Genomic DNA, 17,113 nt, shown 5'->3' with positions numbered 1-17,113 from the left:
TGGGCTTTGGGTTGGAGGTGGTTTTCTCATCATCAGAACCTTCCTTAGCATCTGAGACCTCTTTTTTTAATTCTAACCTTTTAAGTTGGTATTCTCTTTCTTATTCCTTCTCACTCCTTTGCCTCTCTTTCTTTATCCTTCTCCATTTCCTCCCTTGCTAACCTCTCTCTCTGCAGGTCAAGCTTCCGCATTTCCAATTCTCTTTTTCAAGTTTTCTCATCTCTCTTTCCTTTTCTGCTTCTTTTGCCTCCAATTCAAATTTTTCAGTTCAAGCAGCTTCATTTGCAACTGAATCCTAGCTAACTCAACTGACTCCCCCCCACCTACAACCCCTCCGGAGAACATGCCCTCTCTTGTATCCATTCCAATTTCAAATGCCATGCTATTACCTCAACTACATACGCTTTCCTCACCCCTACAGTTAATTCCAACTCCAACTTATCCACCAATTCCGCTAGCTTAGCTTTGGTTGCTTTTTGTAAACCAGTCAGGGCTAAATCTTCTATCTCTAGAAAGGTTTTACAACTTCCAACGCCATTTTGGTTTACTAATGTATAAGAAATCTGGTCTCCGCCTTTTTATCCTTTTTTTCAAACCAATTATTATTATTCTGCATCCAATCACCCGCTGTCTGCATTTCAAATCCCGCAGAGGGCCCAACCTATGTTACGATTGGGATGGGAGGAGTGCGCAGTTTCACTACCCGCACCACTCCACAGGTCGCACCATTAGTTTAAAAGTTTGATTCCCTCACTAAAATGGCCAGTTGTTTACCTTTGCTACTGTTACCCAGAATATAAGAGTGTTAATCAGGCTTTTTTCAATAAACAACAAACTTATTAGTTTATTATAAAACCAGTCTTATCAAATAGAAAGGCAAAGCTTACTAACATACAGTATGAAATATGAAAGTATATTTATTACTCTTTCAAGATACCCTAAGTCACACACACACATATCAAAAAAAAAAAAATAGAAATAGAGGAATTCTGCCAAAGGTTAAAAGTCAATGGTTCCAGGAAAAACAAAAGATGATGAAATCCCTTGAAATGGTGTCCGGATTATACAATTGGTCTCTCAGCACTGATCTGTCAAACAATCAATGCCTCTTGCACTGCTTTTCAGGCGGACTTGAGGAACACCTGCAGGTACTCAATTCCAGCACACAGAGTAACTTGGAAGCAACTGACATTCAATTTTCTCTGTCAACTGGCTCTGGACCGCAAAAAGGCTGTGGTCTTCCTTCGCAGGCAGTTGGTCTTTCTTCTTCTCAAAGCAAAACCAAAATTAGCTTTTAAACACAACTCTGGGCATGGTTCTTTTTTCCAGAGCCACAAACTACCATGTGTGACCCCTTTTGTTCACAGTCCACTACGGTCAAGAGATCTCCAGCTTTTTTACAACTGCTTAATTACCTTTTCTTGTAAACGGGCAGAGGAGTGAGAGTATAAATGGCTTTTAAGATAGCAATAGCACCAGTCAGCCTTAAAGTCCCTTACACTAGTTTTTACAATATTGTCCTTTACACTAACCTGGCCTTCTCACTGGCGTCAGTACGATGTACATTTGAAAGCTGGCCAAGGCAGAAGCGATCTCCTCCTGAAGGGTCCACGTAGCCATCAACTGTCACTATTGGACAGCTAGAGGGAACTTTGAACATCTCTCCCACCTGAACGTCCATCTCGAAATATGTGATCGAACACCAGAACTCGGGGCCTGTAGGAAAGCAAACATGAGAGGAAATGGATAGACAGAGCAAAGAAGAAATGAGTAAACTAATGGGAAGAGATAAAAGCAATCAAAACAGAGTTGTCACTTGTGCAAACACCAGTCCATTTGCTACACACAAAGTACTGTGCACCATGCTATAAAAAAAGATATAGAACCACGGGAAAGGGTGGAAAAAAGATTCCCAAGGTTAACACCAGAACTGATTGGATATCCTCAACAAGAAAGTTTGAACAGGCTACACACTTTTCTCTAGAATAGAGGCCTTCTAGACACTGAAGGGGTATGACAGGGTGGACATAGAGATAATATTTTCATTTGTGCGGTGAGGCCAGAACTGTGGATGATAAATATAAGAATTAACTAATAAATCTAACACGGAATTCAGGAGACATTTCTTTAGCTGGAGAATGGTGAGAATGTACTACTACATGGAGCAGTTGAAACAAATAGCATGGATATATTTTAAGGCAAAATTCGATAAATACAGGAGGGAGAAAGGAATAGAAGGATATGTTGATGGGATTAGATCAAGAGACAGAGGTAGGAAGCTCATGTTGAGCGTAAACAATGACATAGACCAGTTGGGGTAAATGAACTGTTTATGTCCTTGACTCAACTTAATTCTATGTACATTTGGAAAGTTAATTACCTGGGTGGTTGGAGATTGGCTGCTGATAGGATGCCCCATTGTGATGTGAAGACCCTAGAGGCACAAATTAACTGTGTCATAAAGCCCAGCAATATGAAAATATGACATATGAAAAATATCAGATGTGCACTACCAATTTTAACAGGTAGTCTCAGATGGTACATCAGAGTTCATTCTCAATTTGAAATATTTTTCAGCTTGAAATTCATAAAAATTCAAATAATAACCCCCAACATAGCTGATAGGCTCCTGATGAAAAGTGAGTGGCATGCAAATGAATTTAAACAAGTGGCGATAGCCTAAAGAAGTTGTTTACAGGTCTGGAAATTCCTCTCTCTGCACAGTCTGACTGAGGCGACAGTTCCTAAGCTGCTCCAGCTTCATTCTGCCCCCTCCTTCACCAGCACAGAGGCACTCAGCATTAATGACACCAAACTTCAGCACCTTGGCAGGGCTGTCTTCTCGGGTGAACGCCCTGCCCACTCTGCTTACAGCTTTGGCCTCTGCTGATCACAGCCTCAAACAAAAGGAACTTGCATTTATATAACACATTTATATAATGTAGTAAAACCTCCCAAGCTGCTTCACAAGAACCTTTCCAAACATGTGAAACAAGCTATATAAGGGGATATTAGGACAGGTGACCCCAAAACCAAAACAGGTTAGGTAAAGTTGGAGGAAGGTTTTTAAAAAAATATCTTAAAAGGAGGAGAGAGGTAAACAGGATTAGGGAGGGAATTCCAGAACTTCTGGCCTTAGCAGCTGAAAACACAGCCACCAATGGCGGAGCAATTAAAAAAAGTGGGGCTACACAAGAGACTGCAATTAGAGGTGTGCAGATATCTTGGAGAGTTGTAGGACTGGAGGAGGTTAAAGAGATAGAAAGGTCTGGAGTGACGGAGGATTTTGTACACCAGGATGAGAATTTTAGAATTTGAGTATTGTTGAAAAAAAGAGCCATGTTGTCGAACCTTTTCATCTTACACCACATCAAGACAGATGCAAGAATGCCAAATTTCATAGGGAACAACAATTTATACTGCATGAGAAAAAGGATGCTGTTTGGGTGGCAAGTAGACTCAGAATGGTCGGGACGTTGCCATGGTGAATGCACCAGGGTGCTATCGTCCCCCATGCTTTTGTTCATTCAAAAAAGGTGCAGTGTTTTCTACTAACAGGATGCTGCCGTCAAGCCAAAACAACATTCTGCCCACCACACAAATGAGGAATATGGGATATGAATTTCAGTGCCAGTGCAATACCAGGTACATTAGCCATATGTCCCAGTGACTCGCTAATGGTACTAAACAGCATGTCTCTTCCACTGCTCACAATAGGCACCAACCCGTGCTTGCAAAGCTCACAACATAATGTCTAACGTTAGATGCGATTCTGCAATTGGACAGCATTTGCTGAACAATCCTGAGTGTGCTAAGAATTACACTAACAACCAATTTAAGATTATCAGTTGGCCTCACAACGTAGCTCACTTACACTTGCTAGAAGCTACATATAGTCATTTGCAGAAATCTGTCCTCTGCAGGCAAAACAAATATGTTCAGACATTACATCTTTTTGGAATAAACAAAGGTTTAGGGGACAATAGATCCTTGGTGCATTCACTACAGCAATGTCTCAACCAATCAGAGCTGACTTGCCAACCAATCAGCACCCCTTTTCTCATGCAGTATAAATGGTTGTTCCCTTGGAAATCTGGTATTCTTGCATCTGTCCAGATGAATGCAAGATGAAATATCCCTTTTTTTCAGCAATACTAAAGTACTGTACTACCAAGTTATTAATTTTAGAATTGAGGCATGGCTCAACCAGGAGCAACTGCAGGTCAGTGAATGGAGGGGTGATGGGTCAACGAGACTTGGGGCGGTATATTATGCTTCCTCTGTAGCGAGTTTAGAGGCACGGAGGGCATTTAATCAGGCAGGATGGTGGTGAGGGGGGATCCCGCCACCACTCTTAAGTCCAGGAAGGCTCATGGACAGCGTTCCCACAATTAATACCCAATTAAGAGCCTCAGGCCTGTCACCACACAGGGAGCATGATAAGCCAACGTTTGCTTATGGTCTTCTTGGGGCAGCGGGGGTCTTTTGGTCAAAGGCACTCAGTGCCTGATTGAGGGATTCGGCATAAAGAAAGGGCAGCCTGCTGAGAGCTACCCCCTGTCCTTAATGCCGACCTTCCTACAACCCACCCCCACTGTCATTCACCTGAGTCCAGGGATCCAACAAGGATCAGGGCCTTGTGCGGGTGTCTTTCCTGCAGCAGATACCACCTCTCCAGTGGTGCTGCTGAGCAAAAGAGCTGCCAGACTCTGATTGGCCAGCAGCTCTCGGCAGGCGGAGCTTCCTGCCCCCTCCCCCCACAACCAGGGTCCTGATCATGTGCAAGGCTCATCGGTAACCTCTCAGCTGCCTGACTGGCTCGTAATGCCAGCGGGCCTTCCCAGGAGGAGGCAATACAGGACTCTTGCTCGCTCTCCAGCCAGTGGCCGAGACTCCAAACAATTCTCCTCCTTGATGTGATATGGGCAGAGTTTTGGATGACCTTAAGTTTAGATGGTGGAAGATGGGAGACTAGCTAAGGTCGCATTGGAATAGGGAAGTCTACAAGTAACAAAGGTATGGATGAAGGCTTCAGGAGCATATGAGCTGAAGAAGCAGCAGAGTCGGGTGGCATTATGAAGGTGGGAGTAGGCCATCTTGGTGATGGCTTGGATATGGTTGGAAGCTCATCTGAATTAAATACAACACCAAGGCTAAAATGGTCTGGTTCAGCCTCAGACATTTGGTAGGGAGAGGGATGAAGTTGGTGGCTAGGGAAAGAAGCTTGCAGCAGGGTCCAAAAGACAATCGCTTCGATCTTCCCTGTGTTTTGTTAGGGGAAATTTCTGCTCATCCAATACTGGATGTCGAACAAGCAGTGTGACAAACCAGGCACTGCAAGGGCCAAGAAGTTGAGGTGAGGCAGATCTGGGTGTTGTCAGCAGACATGTGGAATGTCACTGTCTTTTCGGATGATGCCACCCAGGAGCAGTACATGGATGAGATAGAGAAGGGAGCCAAGGATAAATCTAGGGATCTCCAGAGGTAACAGTGTGGGCGGGGGAAGAGTAGCTATTTCAGGTGATTTTCTGGCTATGATAAAAATACAACCAGGCGTGTGCAATCTGAGCAGGTTGGATGAAGGTGGAGAGGCATTGAAGGAAGATGGCTGATCACATCATGTCAAAGGCTGCAGATAGGTCCAGAAGGATAAGGAGGGATGGTTTACCAGTGTCACTGTCACATAGGATACCATATTTAACTTTGATAAGCATCATTTCAGTAATATTGCAGGGGTGGAAATCTGACTGGAGGAATTCAAAGATGGAGTCCCATGAAAAAATGGGCCTGGATTTAGAAGGGGATGACTTAAGAAGAAAGGGAGGTTGGAGATGGGGTGGTAATCTGAAAGGATGCTGTGCTCAGGAATTGCTTTGAAAAAAGGGATAGTGATGGCAGATTTAAAGATAGGGACCAGGAGGGTAGTTGGATGGTCAGCAGCTTCATGGGAATAAGATGGAGAGGGGGCCAGTCTCATGGATAAGATGAGCTCAGAGAAGGCAAGAGGGGAAACAGGAGAGAAATAATAGCTGATATCATGAACAGTTCCCTCTCCTCTGTACTGTCCCGCTCTCTTTCGATGCTGCCATCATCACCAGGCTCATCAAAAACGCCTATGCTTGCTTCATCCTTCTGCTCTTTTAAACCACGACCCCACCTTCAATATCCCTCCCCTCAAGTAACTGAATGTAGACAGTACATGTCTGGCCTAGCACCTGGAGATGCTCAATGGCCAGTCCTTGGTCCCTTTCATTTTCCACTAACTATTCGGCTACGCCTCTCCATAACCTCTTTCACCCAGTTCTCTGCTTCGGTTATCAAGACTGTTTGGCCAACGTGTAGTCTTGGATGAAATGTTATTTCCTCCAATTAAAATAATGGCAAAACCGAAGTCAACGTCTCTGGTCTTCTACCATTATCTCCACACCCTTGCCATGGATTCCATCCAGAATCCTTCTCTCTGGCTGATCAAACTGTTTGAAAACTTGGCATCCGCTCAACTCAGAGCTGAAATTCTGATCATATATCATCTCCAGCCTCCGGCACCCAGCACAGGGCCGGCCACTGGCTTCCAACAAAGGATCATCTCTAACATTGCTGTCCCTGCATATCCACTGCTAAAAGCTTCATCCATGCCTGAATTGTCAGGGGTGCTGTGCTGTCTTTACATGAGGCATTAACCAAGGCTCAGACTGCTCTCTCAGGTGGATGTAAAAGATTCCATGGCACTATTTTGAAAAGGAGTAGGGGAGTTCTCCCCGATGTCCTGGCCAATATTCATTCCTCAATCAAAATCACAAAAGCAGATTAACCAGTTGATTTATTATTGCTGTTTGTGGGATTTTGCTGTGCACCAATTGTCTGTCAAGTTTACAACAGAAATTCCACTTCAAAAAATAACTAACCTTATTTGGGATGTTTTGAGGCTATGTAAAGCCCTATATAAGTTGCACTATGGATTGGGTGAGACAGATAGGACTAGAGTATGAGGTAGTAAGGTATTAGGTAGGACTTTTGATATTAAGGTATTAGATAGGGCTAAGAATTGATAAAGAGGAGATATTATTAGATTCTGATGAAGGGTCATCATGACCTGAAATGCTAACTCTGTTTCTATCTGCAGGTGCTGCCTGACCTGCTGTTACTTGCAGTTACCTCACTTGTACATATCATCAAATTACTTTCTTATATTAATAATAAAAATTCCAACAATTTCATTTTTAAGGTTACCACACATTTTATTGCAACCCTGCCTGTTTTTCCTTTGCAACTGCAATGGAGGTCAACATTTCTGCAAATATATTTCCAAGATTTTAAAAAGACAGCATAAAGTTTACTTACCATTATGTGGTGTGCGCGGTTGTGAGGTTGAGGCAGTGTGACGCAAGAGAAATGGTATCACAGCCGATTGTGATGCCTGACCTGAAGAATCACATGATCATGCTCAGTGTGCATATTACAAGGTTTTGTAAAGCAACTTATCGACTCAATGTATATAACAGCCAGATAATTCATATGGCAGCTAAAAGATACTTTCTCAATATTCCCCTCCTTCCTTCAGGTAAAGTGCCCATCTTCAACGTGATTACCCAGATCTGCATGGTTGGCATCAAGAAACCAGCATACAAGCATGACGATTATAGTAATATTGATTTCCTTTACAATGTAATAAAATAGTAACCGTTAAACCTCCCTGCCTAACAGTCAAATGCCAAGTTAATTCATCCGTGGACTATTGAGCCAGGGCTGATCTTTAAGTAATGGTCAGTTTAGTTTCGTTAGTCAAGCTAATGATAGGGCATGCCAGTGCACACCGATTCCAATAGTTCAGGGAACTGTACTCTGTTGATAACAATGTGCGGACAAAAGCAGTTATTTCTGCAAAGGAAAACATGTGGTTGATTGATACAAAGTCAAAGACAGACTTATAACTAATAGTTTCACTTGGTAGATTAGCAATTGTACACAACAAGAGTGAAACTAGGGATAAGGTAGGAGAATTGTATTAGTTTACATGAAAACAAAACTACAGTTACTGATAAGCAGTAAGTCAGCTGCATACTCTTTATATGGAGTTGCATTTATATAATAAGTGTGGGAGGGAGAGTGAAAATTGTGTTTGTAATGAGTATTTGGATTTGTAAAGGCCAATGCTATTGAGCTCAAAATTGACTCAGTATGTCATCTTTCACACACACAGTATGATGTACTCACAGTAATGGCTAGGGTGATGGAGTGGTGGTTGGTGATGCCCATGTCCATTTTGCTGGGGGACTATGTTTGGAGTATAAGCAGCTGTGCTGCTGCCTGTCCAAGTAGCTGTGGTATCTGTAGAAGAGGAAAAATACCTCTAAGACTGTTGCAACTGAACATCACATCTCCAGAATATCTGTTGATTATTTCATAAAACAATTAAGAAATCAAAAACTTAATGAGGTTTTTCGAATTCTTTCATGGGGTGTGGTTATCGCTGGCAAGGCCAGCATTTGTTGCCCGTCCCTAATTGCCCTCGACAAGGTGGTGATGAGCCGCCTTCTTGAACCACTGCAGTCCATGTGGAGTAGGTAGGGAGTGTTGTTAGGAAGAGGGTTCCAGAATTTTGATCCAGCGACAATGAAGGAAGTGCGATATATTTTCAAGCCAGGATGGTGAGTGGCTTGGAGGGGAACTTGCAGGTGGTGGTGTTCCCATGCGTCTGCTGCCCTTGTCCTTCTGGGTGATAGAGATCGCAGGTTTGGTAGGTGCTGTTGAAGGAGCCTTGGCGAGTTGCTGAATATGGTTAACACCGCTATCAATGTGCACCAGCAGCGGAGGGAGTGAATGCTTAAGTGGGTGGATGGGATGCCGATCAGCTGGGCTGCTTTGTTCTGTATGGTGCTGAGCTTCTCGAGTGTTGTTGGAGCCGCACTCATCCAGGCAAGTGGAGAGTATTCCATCGCACTCCTGACTTGTGCCTTGCAGACAGTGGCCGGAATTTGAGAAATCAAGAGGTGAGTTACTTGCTGCAGAATTCCCAATCTCTGACCTGCTCTTATAGCCACAGTATTTATATGACTATTCCAGTTCAGTTTCAGAATTTCAGTGAGTCAAAGCAAAATATTGAGAATGCTAGAAATTTTAAATAGAAACAGAAATGCTGGCAATAGTCAGAAAATCAGGCAGCATCTGTGGATAGAAACAGAGCTAACATTTTAGCTCAATGGCCAAGAACTGTAAAGGCCTTTGACCCAAAACATTAGCTCCATTTCTCTCTCCGCTGATGCTCCCTGACATGCTGACTGTTTCCAACATTTTCTGTTGTTGCATTAGGTTGAATGCCTGGACAAACCTCAGGTCACTGCAGCTGTCACATGCTGCTGCAGGTTTTAAAACTTTGCAACATTTTAAACGAGAGAAGCCACAAGCAAATCTGCTCCTGAAAGAGTCGAATCACAGTTAACAAATTGTCAGAACTGTAAATTCAAACAGTCGGCACATTTCATAATCCAGAGATAAGAGTCATGAAATTGTAGTCTCTCCCAGTCACATTGCTAGGCTGGCACAGTCTCCAGAACCAAGGAAAAGCTTGACATGAATCTAGAAAATTTTGAATGAACAATTGAATTAAATTAAATATTTCCATATGTTCGCATGTTCTAAGCAGTACATTAAACCCAAAAGTGACCAAGCTCACAAAAGCATAAGAATTAGGAGCAGGAGTAGACCACACAGCCCATCGAGCCCGCTCCACGATTCAATACCATCATGGCAGATCTTGGGCTTCAACTCCCATTTTCCTACCTGCTCTCCATATCCCTTAATTCCCCAAGACACCACAAATCTGTCTATCCTGGCCTTAAACGTATTCAATGATGGAGCATCCACAGCCCTCTGGGGTAGAGAATTCCAAAGATTCACAACCTCCTGAGTGAAGTAATTTCTCATCTCAGTCCTAAATGATTGCTCCCTCATCTTGAGAAGTGCAACCCATGTTTTCGATTCCCGACCAGCAGAAACAATCTCTCAGGGTCCACCCTATAAAGCTCCTTCAGAACATTCCCCACCTTGCTCTCATCCTCACAGTTCTGTCCTTGGTCTGCTTGCTTGAGGAACAGCACTTCATCTTCCAATTAGGCACTCTGCAGCCTTCTAGACTCAAAATTGAGTTAAACTACTTCAAGATCATGAACTCTGTTCCCCATTTTGTACTCCCTCCCCCTCATTGCCATTTGGTGTCTTGTTCTCATGTTTTGCTTTCTGACAGAACTGACCTTTATTCTGCTATTAACACCTACTTTGAACCAGTGCTTTCTTCCTTTACTATTAGCATTCACACTCTCTTTACCCTTTGCTGCATGACATCTTTATAATTTAATCTCCCCCACCCTCTTAAACTATCCCTGACCTTCCCTTTTTGCTCAACCTGACCCTCCCCCTTTTCCAAAGCAGGTCTCCAGCATATGCAGTATTTTCATTTTATTTTACTTCAGAATTGTGAATGTTGAGATCGCCTCTCATTCTTCTAAATTTGAATATAAGCCTAATTTACTCGCCTCTCATGATAGGACAAGCCTCTCATCTCAGGGACTAATTTAGTGAGCCTTTGCAATACCGCCTCCAATGACAGTATATCCTTTCTTAATGTGGAGACCAAAATCGCACACATTATTCCAGGTGTGGTCTCTCCAAAGCCCTGTCCAACTGTAGCAAGACTTCTTTATTCTTGTACTCAAATCCCTTTGCGATAAAGGCCAACATGTCCTTTGCCTTCTGAACTGCTTGCTGCAGCTGAATGCTCACTCTCTGCATTTCTTCAATGAGCACACCCAACACACCCAAGCCTCTTTCAACATCAACACTTACACATTTCACACCTTATTCTGCCTTTCTATTCTTGTGACCAAAGTGAATAACTTAACACTTCCCTTTATTATACTCCATCTGCCATCTTGTTGCCCAATCACTTACCCTGTCTGTATCGCTTTGCAGCCTCTCCATGTCCTCCCCACAGCTTAGCTTCCCACCTAGCTTGGTATCATCAGCAAACTTTGATACATTACTCTCTGTCTCTTCATCTAAGCCATTCACATAGATTGTAAATAGCTGAGGCCCCAGCGCTGATCCTCTCAATGAGTTATAATCAACAGCTCCAACTGTATACACCTCAATGTGCTTCCTTTGCCAATTCCTTTATCCTAGGAGCAATTAAGGGCTGGATCAATCTTCCATAAACCTTAATCCTCTAAGGATTCATTTAAGGAAAGTCTGTTGTTAATTAATGTGACCACCAACTGCACTCATCGTGCACCTCCTGTGAAAATTCCTTGGTGGAAGACTACAAAGGGAAACTTTACCAAGTGCCATTGCCAGCAACTTTTCAGTTGAATGGCATTTTGACAATGAAGTTCCGACTGTTACTTACTCTGGTATGGCTGTTTTGGCTGCGGATATCCATTTTGCTGAGATGGATGAGGAGGGGCAGGAGGTGGTGGTGTTGGGGGAGGTGCCATCTGTTGCAGTGGTGGGGCAATCTGTAACAATCCCTCACTATGATTCATAGGAATGAGAGAATTGTTGGCAGCTGAGGGAGGGAGAGAAAAAGGGTTAAAGTCATTTAAATTTAGCTTTTGAATGTTAAAATAATTCTTCAATCAAGATACTTCGAATGTGTTATACCCATTCATACTAATCCATGCAGGAGGAAAAGAGGAAGGATTAAAGCACAAAAAGACAGACACACAGGCAGCGTGCAAGCACAAACAGGGAAGATAAGTAGTGTGCAGATGGGAGAGAGACATGGGAGGGGGAGGGACAGAAAGAGGGAGAGAGAGAGATGCAGAGAGGAGAGGCAGGGTTTAGTTGAAAGGTACCATTCCAAAGCACTGGAACCATTTTAGGACATTTCTTCCTTAGGAAGAAAGCAATGAAACACCCCATAATAAGATACACAGGATACAGTGTTAGAATTATATCTTATAAAACTGGATTTTTCTTTTAAAATATGGAAAGACATTGCATATTATCTGGATAATTGGATGCTGATCTGGAGTTTTTTTAAGAAAGGGTCACCTTGGGACTGTCAACAAGCATGTCTTTTCCAAGAAACCACCTGATCAGAACAGTACTTGAGGAAGAGCTGTTTATTTGTTTTGAACTGCGATCAGTTTAATTAATGGGTGGAGTGGGGGGGGGAGGGGTGGGGGAGTGAAAGGCAAGTGATTTACTGGAAAGCACATGGCACACAGGCAAGGTTTAGGTTTTGAGCCTGTTGTCTTGTGAATTCAGTATTGTTGTATTCAGCAGCTCACCATCACCTTCTCAACGGCAACTAGGGATGGGCAATAAATGCTGGCCCAGCCAGCGAAGCCCACATCCCGTGAATGAATAAATATAAGCTGAGGAGGATGGCTACCCAACTGGCTCTCTCTCTCTCTCTCTGCTTTGGCTGAAATTGTGTGGCCAGAGAATCCTCATCCAAGTGTAACTTGTCTGTATGCCGGACCTGCAAAGCTGAGACAGAGAGAATTGGTCCAGCTCTATATTTTCTTCCATGCCGAAGCCTTTGGTGAGAACCTCCAGACGTCTACCGAGAGCAGCACCTAGTTTTCACACGAGGGAGCTCCAGATCAACAGCGTCAAGACCCTGCGAACTTTATCCTTTATATTTTTAACACCAAACCTCTAAAGCCCACCTCTGCAGGGAGACCCCGTCTGTTTGTCCTTTGTTTGTTTCTCTGTGTGTGTGTGTGTGCGCGCGTGTGTGTGTGAGTGAGTGTGTGTGTGAGTGAGTGTGTGTGTGTGTGTGCGCGCGTGTGTGTGTGAGTGAGTGTGTGTGTGAGTGAGTGTGTGTGTGTGTGTGTGTGTGTGTGTGTGTGTGAGTGAGTGTGTGTGTGAGTGCGCCCATGTGCATGGAGGTATTTTTAAAAGGGATAGATAGTTATACTTCCAGAGTACAATTATGTGCTAACCAATTCTTGCAAATAGTTTTAAAAATAACTTTTGGTTTAAAATAAATCAATCATTCTGAGTTTATTGAAAGAAGCCTGATTAAAGTCTTTTTTATTCTGGATCTAACTGTAGCGAAGGTAAATAATTGGCTATTTTAGTGAGTGAATTGAACTTTTAGACTACTTGTGCGACCTGCAGAGTAGTGGGGCTAGATAAACTGCGCACTCCTCCCATCCTGGTCATAACAACAGTCTGGACCAACATTTTTACGATTTACTAAGTCCCATTTCCATTAATTGTAATGGCAGAAGAACCTAACTGGCTGAAAACCAGCATAAGCAAGCTGCCAGCAATAAGCGGTACATTCCCCAGGTCCTCCACTGGCTCAGGGGGCCCTAATCATAGCCACGCTAGCTGGCTTGCCGTAGAGACTCTCAGCAGCTATGTAGAAGCTACCGCTCTGAGGTGCAACATACCAAGTTAACAAACAAGTTCAACAAAGCCTTTAAAAAGCATTTTGGCAGGTTTTTGACCATGCCATTTAACCCATTAGCACTGAAGCAAAATTGTTTGGGAATTGTTCATATGGTTGAGTGATTGATATAATATAATATACTCACGAGGAGGAGACATTGGAATGTTGGGATAACTGTGCACAGTTGCTCTGGACGTCTCTGGTAAGGGAAGTATTGGTGGCGGGAGAGGTTGGGAGTAGGTCTCAGAAGGTGTATTAGTTGGATGTTTGACTGGCTGAAGCCCATGTTCTTCAGGATGTGGCATGACTTGAGGTCCATCCAGCTGCACACACTCGTGGACAAATTCATCCTTCACCAAGCGAGTGGGCGGAGCTAACACACACATACAAGGAAACAATTTAGATTCCATTCAGTTGGTGACCAGGCTAACGACAAAAACAGAAGGAAACAGTCCTCTAGGACTAAAGACATGTGTAAAACATACGAGTTCTATCACAATTTAAAGCATAACAGTCTGTATTTTTGGGGGTGGCTGATCACTTCATACTAATTGTTGCTGGCCCATTACTGAATTGGGTATAATCCATACCCTCCCACAACAGCTTCCAAACACTCTGTATGCAATGAATCATCCTCTGCCATTTGCACCACCTCCAGCATGACGCCAAACATGTCTTCGCCCCCTCTCCCCATTAAGCATTATGAAGCAAGCCATCCCTCCTTGACATTCTGTCCACTCCTCAATCACCCCAACATCGATTCCCCTTCTCACAGTATAATTCCATTCGAATGCAGGATATGCAATACCTGCCCATCTACTTCCTCTCCCTCCTCATCGTCCAAAGCCCCAAACACTCCTTCCAGGGGAAGCACAATTTTTGTGCACTTCTTTCAATGCAGTATATTGTACTAATTGCTAACAATGTGATCTGCTTTACATTGGGGAAACCAAAATCAAATTGGGTGACCACTTTGCGGGACACCTCTGTTCAGCCTGCAAACATGACCCAAAGTTTGGGTCGCCTATATTTTAATTCTCCATCTTGCTTCCACTTTGACCTTTCTGTCCTTTACTTTACTGCCCTTGGTCTCCTGCAGTGATCCAATGAATCTCAAGCAAGCACAGGGAACAGCATCTTATTTTTCCATTAGGCATTTTACTGCCTTCCGGACTCAATACTGCCTTCCGGACTCAATACTGAGTTCAACAGTTTCACACTGTAACCTCTCCCCAGTGTTTTCCTTCCTCTTTGCATTTTTGGTTTCACTCTCATATTTTCCTTTTGCTTTTGGATGCGTTATGATCCTGTTATGGACCGTTAACACCTAAAGAAATCTGAATATCCAGTAATTAACTGAAAAAACTATGTCACAAGATTTCACGTTTTTAAACGAAAACAAACTTTACTGTCTGTAAAAAGAAATGCATCAAAGCAAATACCACTAACTTAATATTACAGCTTATGAAGACTTATGCTATAAACTCAGTTCTACTTTTTACTCCTCCCACTGACCCCCAAGAGTTCCCTTAACTTACGAAATCTTGAAGGTTCATTCACTTTTCCTGGGACCAATACAAAAGGTGTGCCACAGCTCTCCAGAATTTACTTATTTCTCCTTAGTATTCCAGCTCTTCCTCTGAGGGAAGATTCTATGGGGATCGTTCCGTTAGGCCTTTCACTACTCAACCTTCCAGCTTTTCCTTTACCAACCTCACTACTCTGGCTGCCTTAGCTCCTTGTTTGGCTGCCTGCAGATCCAACTATCTTCCCACAGCTTCTCAAACTAACTCTGCTGACTGCTTTCTGCCACAAGGCTCTGTGAGGACCACTGTAGGTTTCTTCCACCAACTGCAAGCTAGAGCCAATCTTCCATTTCCATTTCCCTCACAAAATCCAAACTGCAACTTCATACCATGTGGTGAATGGTGAATTTAGTATTAGCTCTGCTTGAAATGCAGGTCTAACTATCACCGCCTGTTGGCTCTCTCAATCTGGTGAGGTGCAGCCTTCTGTTCCCAAACTGAACTGCCTGCTTCTGTCAGCAAAAAAACACGCAGATAAATTAAACTAAAGAACCTTCTAACCAAGGTTCCATCCTGAATTAACATTTCCATGGCAATGTGACATGCTTTGGGGTGATTCAGCCAGAAATGCAAACAAATTATTTTACCTTCAAGGCTACTCTTTGATTCTACAATCCATTTGAATAATTTCTCTCTCTGACATAGAGTTTTACCTCCCTGAAGTTGCAAGCTTTTAGCTTCTTTTATTGAGATAAAAATAGGTACTCTGACTCTACCAGAAGTCTAGAAATGGGTCATTCATTGTTTAAGTGTTTACACCTCTCCCTCTGACCTTGTAAGATAAACATAGAGTAGTTTTTAACTGTAATTAATTTCTAGCTTGTTTGAATTGCATTCATTTCAGGATTATCATCAGTTTCTCAATCAGGATTTTTCACTTATTTTACATTTAACACTTTAATCTCCTAAAATGAGAAGTTATATTCTAAAACATTATGAATTATGAACTAGGTATTTGAGTATTGCTGAAAAAGAGACATGCTGTCAAAGCTTTTCATCTTGCACTCACCAGGAAAGGTTCTCAACAATATTACTTGTAAAGAGAAAAACAATTTATGCTGCATGGGAAGAGAGAGCTGATTGGTTGGCAAGTGGACTCTGACTGGTAGAGGCATTGCCATGGAGAGTGCACCAGGGAACAGTTAACTGTCAAGATTTTATTTACATTCAAATCAAGCAGGTCGATCAGGGTTGGTCAAGGGATTGTCATGGGGAATGAACCAGGAAATGGCTGTCCCCCAAGCTTCTGTTTAGTTGAAAAAGGTGCACTATATGGACATGCTCTTCCTGTCTGCAAAGGACAGATCCTGTGTGTGGACGTATGTAGCTTCTAGTACTGTAAGTGAGCCATACTGTGAGCCCAACTGATAATCATAAATTGGTTGTCAGTGTGATTCTTTATATAATCGGGATTGTTTAGCAAGTGTTGTCCAATCGTGGAATCATATCTAATGTTGGGCACCATGTTATGAGTTTTGCAAGCACAGGTTAGATTTTTGCAACAGATGGTAGCTGTTCACCTTTCTGCCATTAACTCCTCCTCTACACAAATCTCTTAGAATCAGAGAATGATGATAGCACAGGAAGCAGCCATTCGGCCCATCAGGTGCATGCCAGCTCTCAGCGCACGGAACTCCCCCAATCCCATTCCCCTGCTTTTCCCTATATCCCTGCAATTTCTTTTACTTCAGGTAATTATCCAAATCCCTTTTGAAAGCCATGATTAAATTTCCATTGGCCTTTCACCACCAACTCACTTGTCTTTTTATCTCTCCAGCTTCTACACTATCGCAGATCTTCCCTTTTGTTCTTTTCCCCACTCCCCTCCCTTGCACTTGCTTAACAGTTATCACATTTCTAATTTTTCTCAGTTCTGATGAAAGGTCATTGGCCTGAAACATTAATGCTTTCTTGTCTCTCTCCACAGTTGCTGCCTGGCCTATTAATCCATATCCTGTATGCGTGATTGAAAGTGGCATTCCACACTGGACACATGCACAGGTGTACGTTGAATTGGATGGCTTTACTAGGTAAATGCATTTTAATTAAAGCATTCATCTCATCAGAAGTTTGTACTGGTAATCTGCTTCATAGTTATCACTGACTGGGGAAGATTAGTAGTTTG

The 17,113-nt window shown here is 42.9% G+C and overlaps 1 protein-coding gene across 1 annotated transcript in view; it reads right to left on the bottom strand.

Moving 5' to 3' along the window:
• The window catches only part of smad10a (SMAD family member 10a), a 139,648-nt gene that overhangs the window by 34,057 nt on the left and 88,478 nt on the right, over positions 1-17,113 (bottom strand). The window contains exons 5-10 of the mRNA XM_078534038.1: positions 13,548-13,775; positions 11,402-11,560; positions 8,215-8,328; positions 7,342-7,422; positions 2,381-2,434; positions 1,533-1,716 (exon numbers count right to left, since the gene is read on the bottom strand). Coding sequence (XP_078390164.1) covers positions 1,533-1,716; positions 2,381-2,434; positions 7,342-7,422; positions 8,215-8,328; positions 11,402-11,560; positions 13,548-13,775 — 820 coding nt within the window. The remainder of the gene's footprint in view (positions 1-1,532; positions 1,717-2,380; positions 2,435-7,341; positions 7,423-8,214; positions 8,329-11,401; positions 11,561-13,547; positions 13,776-17,113) is intronic.

This window comes from Cetorhinus maximus, chromosome 36 (genome assembly GCF_964194155.1).
Source record: "Cetorhinus maximus chromosome 36, sCetMax3.hap1.1, whole genome shotgun sequence".
Lineage (NCBI taxonomy): Eukaryota > Metazoa > Chordata > Chondrichthyes > Lamniformes > Cetorhinidae > Cetorhinus > Cetorhinus maximus.
This window is presented reverse-complemented; position numbering and strand designations above follow the sequence as displayed.